The 13248-nt window shown below is 38.7% G+C and overlaps 1 protein-coding gene across 8 annotated transcripts in view; it reads left to right on the top strand.

The window, feature by feature from the left end:
- Window positions 1-13248, top strand: part of SNAP91 (synaptosome associated protein 91) — a 63533-nt gene that overhangs the window by 23708 nt on the left and 26577 nt on the right. For all 8 annotated transcript variants that reach the window (XM_064707480.1, XM_064707475.1, XM_064707477.1 and 5 more), the window contains exons 6-13: window positions 324-417; window positions 1583-1694; window positions 3025-3131; window positions 4303-4344; window positions 7526-7596; window positions 8965-8992; window positions 10764-10873; window positions 11556-11680. In XM_064707480.1, coding sequence (XP_064563550.1) covers window positions 324-417; window positions 1583-1694; window positions 3025-3131; window positions 4303-4344; window positions 7526-7596; window positions 8965-8992; window positions 10764-10873; window positions 11556-11680 — 689 coding nt within the window. The remainder of the gene's footprint in view (window positions 1-323; window positions 418-1582; window positions 1695-3024; window positions 3132-4302; window positions 4345-7525; window positions 7597-8964; window positions 8993-10763; window positions 10874-11555; window positions 11681-13248) is intronic.

The raw sequence follows: 13248 nt of genomic DNA, 5'->3' as shown, positions 1-13248 counted from the left end.
CAGTTCTCTAGGTACTTCTGAGACAGTATTTCTAGTTAGTCATTTAAGCTCCCAGTATCATCTTTCCATAATGAGATCAATCTCTTGCATTCATCACTCTTACACAAAACCTTTCCTCATTTGCTGTCAGGAAGGGTGGCTGGGTAAAGGATTTTTCATGCCAGCTCTCACGATGACATGAGAAGCAGGAGAATCAGACTGTGGTTTTGAAATGGTTTGAAATGAGGTATAGGTGTTTCAAGCATAAATTTTAGACAACAGATCAGTTTGGGGGAAGGGAGAGAGGACACAGCATGGATTCTAATCTGTATTCCCTCTTGCAGTGCTGAAGGTGTAATGAGAACAATGGCTCCTGAAAAGCTGCTGAAGAGTATGCCAATATTACAGGAACAAATTGATGCACTACTTGAATTTGATGTATGTATTGAAGCTGACACAGTATTAACACTGGGCAGTGACTTATAAATGATGCATTGTAATGAACACCTTTCACCTTGTAGGTAATGCTTTATTCCTCATCCCTTAGTGAGGGCCAAAAAATCCCTTTTCAGTGTCCCACTGAGGTATCATGGCCAAGGATGGCCCTTGCCCATATGCATGAAATGTAAAGCTTGCACTTTTGGTTTTGTAGAGAGAACTTGGAGTTTCATCTTCTGCATCAGTCAGGGGGAAGAAATGGACAAAGCAGGACTGAACACAATTTTCTGTCTCTTGGCAACCAACTTCTTTTGAGGGGAGGAAAAACCCCATTAAAATACCATATGTACATTGTTTGGCTTCCTCTAAATCATCATCTGGTTTTCAGCTGTGGACTAAATTGGCTAATTGGTTTAATCTAGACTGTTCATAGAAATAAGTGTGTGCAGTATATTTATCATGTTGTGAATGCTGGTGGGATTGTTTATCTGACCTAAGGATAAAAACAGGAATCAGTTGATGTAGAAGCCACAGTGGAACATTTCAAAGAGGTTTTTGAAGGAACGAGTTCTTCTCTTGTTGGCGGGCAGCAAGATACATTTTGAGTTGGAAGGAAGAGCCCACTACAGCTCTCAGAGTAAAGGCTTTCAAATACATGTCTCATTGTGCTTTCCATTCCTTAAATGGCATAGGAATTGTGATAGTGCTCTCAGAAGAGGAGATATTTTTAAGAAAAGAAAGACCTTTTAAATACATAAGCACATATTTTCTTCCCAAGTTAATGTGAGAAAGGATCTTGACATCATTAGTCCAAATACATTATCTCATGGACTATTAAGTTTTTGTTGAGCTCTGCTGTAAACTGACATCTTTTGTCCATTTCTTTAAAACTGTAAACAGCATCTCTGCCTTTCTCTTCTCCATGATAAATGAAGGAGACAGAGCTAAGATGTTTACTATTGATGTGGATACTCCTCTGCCATAGTGGATTGTTTTGGAGTGGTGGGGAAAGCAATCCTTGATCTGCTAACCAAAATTCTCTTCAGTGTTTTAGCATGAAAACTTCAGTGCTTGATTCTGTCTATAACAGCACCAAATACCTGATGTAAGCCAAAATGTTTGCATTTGACACCTGTTTTGTAAATAACTGATATTTTATTTGCAGGTTCATCCAAATGAACTGACAAATGGTGTCATAAATGCTGCATTCATGCTTCTGTTCAAAGATCTCATCAAACTTTTTGCTTGCTACAATGATGGGGTTATTAACTTACTAGGTAAGTAACCTGGCTTTTATCTCACATACCATACGTGAGTAAAGAATGAGTTTCAGATCTGCTTCAGTTTTTTACTTTCATTAAAGCTACATTTTTCTTGACTCTTCTAGTCTGAAATGAGAGAAAAATTTAAGCTGTACCCTCTTACATTAGTATTTATCTGAAGCTGGATCATCACATGTCCTTAAAAAAAGATGCTTTAAAGACAGTGACCATATCTGTGCTTAAAGAAATGTACAGTGCTGTGTGAGCATGTGTAATATGCCCTGCAAAGTTAGAAGCTTTTGCATTTTTAAGATGCCCACGTTCTTTTGTTATATATCACAGACTCAATTAGGTTGAAAAGACCTCTGGGATCATTGAGTCCAGCCTGTGACTGTACACCACGTTATCACCTAGACCATGGCACTGAGTGCCACATCCAGTTTCTCCTTAAACACCTCCAGGGCTGGTGACTCCACCACCTCCCTAGGCAGCCCATTCCAATGTCTGCTCACCCTTTCTGTGAAGAAATTCCTCCTAATGTCCAACCTAAGCCTTCCTGGCTGTGTCTTCTTGCTCGTTGCCTGGTAGAAGAGACCAGCCCTCACCTGGCTATAACCTCCCTTTAGGTAGTTTTAGAGAGTGGTAACATTATGTGATAGCCTTGTATGAAGTGATATATTCCTGAATAACATTTCTGATCTGCCTGAAAGCATGACTGCCAAAGCTGGATCCCTTCCACAATCCTACCTACCATCAGCCTACATAGTCTAAAGGAGGCTGTGAGCATGTTCTGAAGCTCAGGCAGCCTGGTGTGATCACCAGCATGACACAATGGGTTAGGCATAAAATTTCATTTGGAATTTCACTGTCTACTGCTACTTGAAGTGTAAGTTTGGGTTGAAATATGTGGCAGCTGTGTTTAATAATAGACATAAATGGACTTTAGGGACTACTTAAGTAAAAAAAATACAGTTCTTTGGAGTGAAGACAATTTGGAAAGGACATATATTAGTATGTGTTTATGTATCCTTAATTATTTTGAATTTTAAGTTAGTAGCTGCTTCGCCTGCTTACTTTTCAGTCTTTAATAAAGTGATATCACACACAATGCTCTGGCTAGCTGAGATTCAATTTTATGGCCTATGTAATTCTTCAGCAGCTCAGCAAGCCCAACTTCTGAACTTATACTAGGCAAGAGATGCCACTAGATAAATGTCCAAGTAATAAATGTAAATGTTAATGTAGTGTCATATTCTTGACACATGATTTTTGTGAAAACAAGACTTGCTGATATAGGACCTAATGTAATACATCTTAACTAAAATTTACCACATTATTTCTTCAGAGAAATTTTTCGAAATGAAAAAGGGACAATGTAAAGATGCTCTTGAAATCTACAAACGATTTCTAACTCGAATGACCAGAGTATCAGAGTTTCTTAAAGTTGCAGAGGTAAGTGGCTTTGGGTCTTCTGGAGGCCAGCACTTAAGTATTTTGTGATTAGTTTTTGTTTGTTTGTTTGTTAGCACCAATGTAAAATATTAATTGCACTTGTTAAGCATCTGTCTCAAAGGATCTTGGATCCATTGGATCTGGATGTTGGATCTGCTTCTTTAGGTCTTTTAGTTAAGCCTGCTTAGGACTTCTACATGTCTCTATGGTACAGCCAAACTCAACTTTCCTGGTTAAATTAACAGATGACATAACTTCAAATGTTCCAATATTTTTGAGAAATGCTGCGGTAACAGCATATTTCTAGGACAGGGTTGAACATTAGAGGAAGATAAAGCAATTAGGAATAGAAGCATGCAGATTTTTTAAGTCTGATCTTTTAGTCTTTGCAGCCAGCATTAAGTTAACTGTAATGTGAGATGGTCCTGGTTTTGCTCCTTGTTATCATCCTCTTGTGTGGATAATAGGGATATTACATGGTTAATTAACTCCTTTGCTGGAGTCTCATTTGTGGTAGTTGGCTCTTTGGCACAGGGTGCACATTTCCATGTTTCATACTTCATTATAATGGACAGTAGTAATGAGCTGAATAAAAAGTTTGTTTCTTTGCTAATTCGCTTATCTGTGGAGAAGCCTGATAGACTCCTTAATGGCCTGTAATTTCAGATATGAATATTGAACTTGAGGGAGTAAAGTACTTTAGGGACACATGTCAGCTTTTTGGACAGGGGTTTACAGTGACTCTCCTTCAGGATTAAGAGGTGAAGTGGGGCTTGCTCTTCTTCTGCAAAAGCTGAACTAGCAGTCACTCTGACGAACCACAGTGTGAAGCAGCAGGGCTATTAATAGAAGATTGCAGACTGAGACCTTAATTTGCTCTCCTCTGAGACAACAGTATATTTCAGTATAGAGTATGAGGTCCATGTGTGTGAAATCAAGCTCCATTTTCTTATCCTTTTATTTTAAATGGATATTTAATTTGTGGGGGGAAAAAAAGTGCTGCAGGTTGTTGAAGGTAGCTACTGGAAAGATGGACATATCCTTTCTAACTTTGTAGTATTTTTCTAAAGACAGGGTGCCTTGTAGTTGAAGAGCAGTTCTACTCAAAATTAATGCCTGCTGCAGTGTAATAATGCACTTAGATTTTACCTTTACTCTTTTATCTCCACAGCAAGTTGGAATTGACAAAGGTGATATCCCTGATCTTACACAGGTAAGCTTCTCTTGTAGTCTTTTTGCATTTGTGTAATAAATAAAAGTTCTGTAATTAGGAAAGCACAGCAGGAATGCAAATGTTGGTGAAGTCCTACCACCTAACATGCTGTAGCTGCTGGTCCATTTTAAGGATCACTTGCAAACTGGCCTGGGTGCCTGACTTTGTGTTTTATGTGAAGAGAATTACTTAGAGGAGGAGATCCATGCTGAAGAGTTCACTTGTGGCAGATTTGATGCCAGTAAAGCTGAAACATAAGAGCAACCCAAACTACTTAACAGCTGACACCCCAACAAAAACACATAGTTTTTGTTCATGCAGTTTTTGATAGCCTCTTGAAAGCCTGGTTTAAATCAATATCAGAATAGTATGTCTCTCAGTTAAGCACCACTTAAAAATTCTGTAAGTGAGGCATCGTGAGAAGGTGGGGATTGTTAATCTTTGTGGAATTCAGATACAATGGGGCTATAAAGTCTGGCCACCCTTTCAGCAGACAAAAGCAGTGTGTGCAGTATCAGACCTAATCTTGAAATAGCTGATGCAGTGTTTTCCCCGACTCTGTACCTCAGGGGCTCTTTTTTGGATACAGTGGAGTCAGTGATAAACTAAGTCCTTAAACCAGGAGAAATCACCTGGAAACCAGTTAATGAAATATACTTTATAAATTTCTGTGGCACTTCTATCTGCTTCTGCTGGTGTTCCACCAGCCTGTTCTGTGTCATCAGTCAGTCCTGTACTTGCTCAGCAGCACCTTGGTTACTGCTACCTTCCACCCCATGGCCAGCACTTTAGAATAGAACTGTTCTTTTGGAAGGAAGGGGGTCTCCAGTGATCATCTCATCCAACTTCTGACCACTTCAGTCTCTGCTCAGGTGGTCCCTCACAGCTGTACTCTCCCAAAGGAGGCTGGGGACTCACTTGCTAAGGCTAGCCTGAGGCATGTGTATAGCCTATGGATGAGACCTTGACAGAGTATTTCAGAGAGAAATAAATAAAAGGTGAATAGTAAAACTGAATTTCAGCTGACAATTGTTACATAATTCTATGTAGTATCAATGGTACACCTATATTCCCATAGCAAGCCATGGCAATAGTTGGTAGTGTTCTGCAAGAAGTTGGTTGTGTTGACACTTCATGAAAAGCTGGACAAGTGGTGCCAATAGCGTATTTTGAGTTGATAGTTTTCATCCTTGGACTTTATAGTTTGCCTGCAAAATTTTGGAGGCTGAGAAGGCATCTTAGCAGCTAAAAATCCTGACTCATTTTTATTTACTGGCATTTCCTAAAGTATGACAGTTTTGCCCCTAGTAGCTAGTGGGGAACCCATATCTAAGATTCCAGCACAATGCTGATAGATTATCTAATGTTAAAGCAGTATCTAGAAGAAATTAAGCGATGTTCAGTTGAAAATTGGGTACCAGATAGAATTTCCTTTCCAAGTTGTTGCGTCTGGGTAGAAATTTTCTGAAGCTTCTTCTCTGAGTTCTATTTGATAGATAAGTTTTATATTACCTTGCTGGCTTTTAAGAAACATTTGACTAATATACTGGAAAGCTATATAAATATAGCTTTGAACATACTGGAATATAGCTTAATTTAATATATATATTAAATATTGCCTTTGAATATACTGGAAAGTTGTCTAAAATGTCTAGACATAACTGGTAAAATTAAGCAATCTTTTTTTTAACATTTCTTTTTAAACATAGCTTTTACTTACGTGTTCAAGTCTCACAATTGTATCTTAAAATATAGCCTTTTTGAATACATAAAAATCTGAATCTCTCTGTGTTTTTTAGTTTGTTTTACCTTTTACTTTTTGCTGGAGAATTCTTATAACTAGGTCACTTGTGTTTAACCAGTTATTATTATGCCCAAATGAATTAAAAGTTAATAAATATGCCTGTAAAAGCAGCAAGGTCAAGATGTCTCTTCATTGCTTATATACGTAGGATGTATTTAAACTCAGTCTGTCATTTAAGATTATTTTGAGCGTTTTAAATTTCTGGATGTGTTAAGTTACTGGATTTAATGCTGAAATCAATATGCAGGCAGTGTGCATTATACAGCTGTGCATTGGTGCTAGCAGGTGCTATGCATCCTGAAAGATCTGATTCAGCCAGCCAGCTGGTTTTTCAGTGTAGGAGCAGAGGATTGCCTGTTTCCAAGCATCACAAACTGACTTGTTTGATAATTATGTCTGCCCTGAAATTAAAGATGTCATTTATGAAAAACATCATAGATATTGCTGTCAGGAATTGTGGTTGATCTGAAAGAGACCAGTAAAGAGAATTCCCTGTTTAGAGACTGATGAACTGATGAACTTTTAACCCTGATGAAATATTCAATTATTATATGCTACTGTGTCTCTCAAGGGTTTCTTCCCTCCTTGTTGATCTTCAATTCTTCTTATCCAGGGTCTATTTTTATACTGGAATAGCTAAGCCCAGTGTGCATTTACAACATTGCTGTTACAATGGCAGATAGAAAAAAAACCTTTTTCTGTCTGCCATTGTAACAGCAAGTGCCTGTGGGTATTGGCTGCTGACCACAAAAAGGTTGCTTAAAATAAAACACAAGATCAGGGATGCCTGAAAAAGCCTAGTTTTTTATAGAAGTCTAAAATAGAAATCTTTCTGCACTTCAGGCTAGCTGCACAGTAACCTCTGCCAGGGTACCATTTTGAGAACAGCTGTAAGGTTTTGTGATGTTGGGAGTCTTGAGCCAAAGGTAGCTCCTTCTGGGGGCATTGGAAAGGAATTTTTGTTTAGGCTGCAAATACTTTCTAACCTTCTGGTCATGAAAGAGGTGTTGAGGGATCTCACTACAAGCAAAACCAATTGTGTTCTTGAACCCATGAATCTTAAAATCAGCCCTGTGGATGCTGTGCATGTTTAACACTGATTTAAACATGATGAGCAGCACATCCTGGATTTAGGCTTCAGGTGCTGCACAGTGGAGGTAAACATTTTCTCTCTGCAAATTTGGATGCAGTAATACATTTTTGAAAGCTGGCTTTGCCTGAATACTTCTAGCATGGAAATCCACTGTTTCTACACTGATGTAAATAAACTGCATGAGCGTGCACATCATGGACTTCAGGGAAGGTGGTGCTGGATTTCAAGCTGTGGTTAGATAGCTGCAATACATTGAGGTGTGAATCTTTGTTTTCACTTTCAAGGCTCCCAGCAGTCTCATGGAGACCCTTGAGCAACATCTAAACTCACTGGAAGGAAAAAAACCTGGCAACAAGTAGGTATATATGTTGTACCATGTATCTGGGCATAATGGAGAAGTGTGAGATTACTTGATGTTTAGGTTTGCCTCCCCCAACCTCCTTTTGTCACTTACCTAGAAAATAAGACAAGGCTTTTGCTTTCCTTTACAAAGTCATCTTAATGGCAACCTTTTCTTTGATTAATGGGGTGGGGGAAACACACAGAACAACTAGACACTTTCCAAAATGAACTGAAATTACTTGAGGAAAACTAGAAGAAACTGGGGATTTGTGTGCTGCTAAGGCTTTTATCATCAAAATCTATTTCTTTTCTAATGATTTTGCATCTTCATACCAGATACTTGCTATGGCTAAGTCTAGGAAGGATTAAGCTAAACCTCTGTTTTCTCTTTTACTGTTGCTATCCTTGCAATTTAGTGAAGGGTAAGTACATACCTTTACACATCACTTGCTTGCAGGCATGGTTATGTGTAATTTTAAAAGATTTTCTTGAACACTTAGAAATAGATATTTTCTTTGAGTTCAGCTAAACTGTTCATTGCTTTTGTATATAGTCATTAAGTTATTTTTTTGTCATTTCTGTGATTAGAAGATCTGGAAATCTCCTAATCTATTCTACAGCTCCTAGAACTTACCCAATTCAAGTAACTTATGGGATGGATGGTAGTTCAATACTGGTGCAGCTTTATCTTCAGCTCCTCCTTTCATCTCTTAGATCAAAGCAGCCCTAAAAATATGTAGCAGTATTTTCATAACTCATAATGAAAGCAAACAAATGCACTGACGTGCATTTTAAGTTATGATTAAGGCTCTGTCAGTTACTGTTAGTGTGATTTTTCTGCATGTGGGAGAACTTTCAGCTTGAACTTTCCAACTCACAGTTTTCATACTTTTAAATGTAGTTATTTTCAAGTAATTCTGACTTTCTTTAAAAGAAAGTAGACTTTGAAAATTTGCTGACACATCCTCAGAAGACTTATGTTAGAGAATTGCTTCAGTATTGGTGGTGTTCTGCTGCTGTTGCATGGTTTTCTAATATGGTGACATCTTGCCCCAATAACTCTTTCCTGCTGGCTCCTGTAGGCCCCAAAGCAAGATATTTGCATGCATCTCTGCATTTCCTCCATTTAGTAGAGCTTATTTAAAAGGCAGAATAATCCTTTGATGCCAGTTAGCTTAAAAGATTTATTTAAGATTTGAAGTAAAATTTGCATTCCTTGTCTAAAGTGCCACATGGAAGTTTGAGAAATGTAGAGGGCATGCAATTGAAGAGATCTTCAGAAAGCTTTCATGCTTAGGTTTTGGTCTTTTTGCAGGAGTTTTGATGATCAGAAACATAGTTTTAAAGCTGTACTTATCTGAAAACCCCCTTTTTTTTCTAGATCTGGGGCTCCTTCTCCTCTGAGCAAGGTAAATACTGCCAGTTGCTATACTAGATAATTCTTGTTCAGGTGATATGGTTTAGAACATTGTAAGGAGTTAAATTTCCATCTCTTATTCTGATTTTTAGACTTTGCCACCTAATTGACAAAATTAGATCTTTTGATGTCTTTATAAACAGTGGCCCCGTAAGAGCATGTCACTGTTCTGAAGGGCTGCAGTGCTTGTGCCAGTCAGGATGCTAAGGAATTTCACCTGGATGTGGTGACTTCTCCTTGTGAAAGCATAAAAGATACATATATTTTTATCTCAACTTCTTTTTTTTTTTTTTTTTTTTTTTTTTTGCTTTCATTCCACCTTAATTCTCATATCACCAAGAAACTTGCTCCAGGGTATTTCTCCTCCAAGTCCTTCACTCCTTCCATAGCTTTCTAGGAAGGAGTTCTGGCTCTTCTAAACCCATGTTCATGTGAAAAGCTAGGAAGAAAATTTTCATCCAATATACCTAGTTTCAGAAATGACCTTCAGTAGTGAGACTGCTGACCTTAATTTAAAGCAAGAGTTGCCAGTGAAAATGCCTTGGTTTGAGTGTCAGATAAACTAATGAGCTTTATGGTGTTAGTAATAGTAGCTCCTGGTATCCCTGGAGCATTGCCAGGTGCCATAGCTGTGTCTCATAATGGGTGCTGTGGGGAAAAACTCAATTAAATCTTCTGAAGATAATGCAGGGGGTTCAATGCTTGATTCTAGATAAAGCTCTTAAATTTCTTTCTGAAAAGCCCTTTACTAAAAAAAGCCACAACAAAGCCAAAAGAAAGCAAAATAAAAAAGTAACCCCCACAACTGCTGTTTACGAGAGCAGTTTGGTGAGAATGATGGCTCAGACAGTGTTCTTACAGCTTTAACAACCTCTTCCTTGATGCACGTGAGGGATTGGGACCACTGTAGTCTCAAACCTTCCTAAAGCTTTGAAGAGAGTCCAGAAAGCCTACACACATCTGCTAGAGTTATGATGATGGGATGGCAGTAGAAGAGTTCAGGAGAAAATCTCTTCAAATTTGCCGTTCTTTTTCCTTCTTGCAAGTGGTCAGAATGGCAAACAGTACTAAAATTAGGACTTGCTTTCAGTTGTTAGGTAAAGGATCTCTAGCATGTGAGATGCTGTACCAAAGCTTACAGTGTCTTTTGGAATTAAATTGACACTCTACAAGGTAACTTGAGTCTTCAAGTTCACAGAGGAGTTGCAGTATACTCTCCTGGGTGTCTGTCCTTGCCATACTTGAAGTATCTTTATCCAGAATTGGAGCAGCTAATGAAGCAAAGTCGTAGGATGAGCTGTCTTTTGTATCTTTCCAAGGACTTAACCCTGAATGCTGTTGATGTCTCTTTAAACTCTCTTCTGAAGCTTTACAGATGCATTTTTAACTAAACTTTTAACTAGTTTCTAACCATTTCTCTTCTCCCACCATTTCTGTGGTTAGAGTACTGAGGTGCTGTTGTGGACAAACAACTATTTAATTCCATAGACAAAATGAAGAGTTTGACAGTTATAGAAACAACTCCTTTAAAATAAACCTTGTAGAAACTTTTTGCTTCTTTGAAGTCACCTTGAGGTTTCTCAGCTCTGCTACCATCTGAAATTTTAGTCCAGTCTTCCTTAAATTATTTGAGAGGAGAAAATACCTCACGATAAAAAGACATTATGTCAAAATTTAGTTCTTAAACTAAAACTAGGGCTGTGCATGAGCTGGTTGGGGAGAAATGCTGGTATATTGAATGTATATTTAAAATGTTTCTCCAGTCTTCTCCAGCCACAACTGTTACATCTCCTAGTTCTACTCCAGCAAAAACTATTGATACATCTCCTCCAGTTGATCTTTTTGCAACTTCATCTACAGCTGCTCCAGTCAGGTAAGTTAAAAAGTGTATTTGAGTTACTGAGCTTGATGTAGGTACCAAAGTCAATTGTTTGGTATTTAAGTGTTCTAGATGAACAAGATCTGGTTTCCTAAATAAATAATTGACTAGGTTAACCCATAGAAATTCTGCCAATCTTCTTCCACCTAAAACCAGTTCATTGCCTGGAAATGCAGGGTTCTTGCTTTCTGATGGCATGATGAAATATGGAAGTAGAATGGTGCTGGTTTCAGTCACAACAGTTATTTTCTCTGTTTTCAGGCACTGCTTGGAATTTTTCATTTTCTGTTTTGGGTGTTGTGGTGGGGTTTCTTTTCATTTGGTCAGTTGGATTTGGGTTGGGGTTTGGGTTTTTTTTGGTTTTTTTTTGTTTGTTTGTTTGTTTTGTTATTTGGGGGTCTTTTTAAAGAATTTTAAGTCTCGTAGATCTGTTGCAATGCCATTATCAGGAAATGGAAGTAAGTTAAGGTTCCCATCCTGGGTTGTAGCATATTCTTGGGACTCACGACACTAGAGGTGCTTATGGCCACTGCTCTAATCCTAAAGCCTGGAAAAAAGGTCTCTATTTCATCCAAACTATGGTTGATTCCTTAATCCAGTCATGACATTAAAAAAAATAATATTGAAATGGACAAATTCCTCCAGTATTTAATGTCTCCCTTCCTTCTCTTGGCAGCTCTTCCAAGCCATCCAGTGATCTTTTGGATCTTCAACCAGATTTTGCCGGTGCTGGGCAGGCAGCTCCAGCACCTGCTCCTGCGGGCGCTGCTGCTGCTGCTGCTGGAGGCACCTCGTGGGGAGGTAGAGAAACCTCACTGTCAGCATCCCTCCCTGCAGTCTCCATCTCCTTGCCTGCCTGAACTGAAATCTGCCTCTTTCTCTGCTAGCACAGGATGTTCCCAACCCACTCCCAGGCTTCTGCTGACCTGACAGTCAGGCATCCCTCTGCAGCTCAAGGCTGCTGCTTCTTTCCAGTGATATGCATAATAGTATAAGCTGCTTATAAGGGCCTGACTGCAAAGCTGAGGGAGCCAGGATTATGTGACTAAAAGTGAGCAGGAGGGGGATGGATGAAGGTGAGCAGGTAGGGTAGGCACTTCAAAACAGAAGAACCAGAACTGCTTGTGTGTTTATTGGCATGGTGGGGGCAGAAAACAGCTCTTCTCTTCGTGGGGCAAAGGCCACAAATCAATAGGAGGAGAAACAAAAATAGCTTTTAAAACAAAAATGCATGTAAAGCGAACGGTGGCAACTTAGTTCTGCTGCAAGTGTGATTACCTCTGACAAGGCTTGACATATTTTATTAAAGTGTCTGCTGTGTGTGCTTAGAATACTAATATGGAAATAGAAGTAGAGGCCTAGCTGCTTTCAGAAAGGAATAACTAACCAGCTCTCTGAAATCTGACCCTGTTGTTCCAGGCAGCAGCAACAGCTGGTGATCTGGAGGACCACAGTAAATGTAGGCAGTGCTCACTCTTGTCCTGTAAAAACAAGGAATTAGGCCAGTAAATGTGATTTAATTTATACAGTTGTAAACCTATTGTGGTGTAATCTTAAGGGATCCTGTGTGGCAGCTTAATGAACTCACCAGCCTGCTCCCAGCAGGAATGCAGCACTGAGTCATGCTGACTCTGCTGTCAGGGCTCATACAGCCACTGGTGCCTTCTGCAGTCCCCGTTTCTGTTCTTAGTTGTAGTTCATTAAAGATGGCATTGTACTTCAGCCACTTCATTAAGAGAGGATAGCTAGGGCTGTCATGTAGACACTGTATTGCATATTCCAGTTTAATCTGTTGAATTAATTTCTTTTTTTATCCTTGCAAATGTCAATTTTATTAACAGTAAGATAATCTTATCCAGACAGCAAGACCAGAGAGTCGTCTATTCTAGGATGCCTGGGACTAATTATTCTGCAGTATTTTGATTGTGTCCTATTTGTCTTACTTTGTCATTGCGAAGCACTGAATTACAAGCTTTGAGATGTTTGAAAGAGCTAACTTTTTTAAACAGTTGCTCATTCCTGCAATAATAGAAGTACAAATAAATAGCCAGTAATATTGTAAAGTATTGATTTGCATAGAAATTGAAAGCTGATTTGGTTTTATTTTTTCTTTTTGGACAAAACACCCATAGTTTGAAACTTAGGTGTTTTTATTCTTCTGAATTAAAGTTTAAAAACTTTAAAATTGTCTGGTAATATCCTTAGTCTTACTCCATGACAGAAAAGGACAGCTAATGATTTTCCTATGGCTAGAGTTGTTGCTAGCCTCATTAAGTACGCTTCAGTCTTATCTTTCAGAATAGCATTTTGGTAACTTAGTAAGCTTCAGCCTTGTCTGCTTTACTGCTGGCAGCAGTCCAGGTATGATG

The sequence above is a fragment of the Zonotrichia leucophrys genome, chromosome 3 (genome assembly GCF_028769735.1).
Source record: "Zonotrichia leucophrys gambelii isolate GWCS_2022_RI chromosome 3, RI_Zleu_2.0, whole genome shotgun sequence".
Classification (NCBI taxonomy): Eukaryota; Metazoa; Chordata; class Aves; order Passeriformes; family Passerellidae; genus Zonotrichia; species Zonotrichia leucophrys.
The sequence above is the reverse complement of the archived record's forward strand: the minus strand, read 5'-3'. Positions and strand labels throughout refer to the sequence as shown.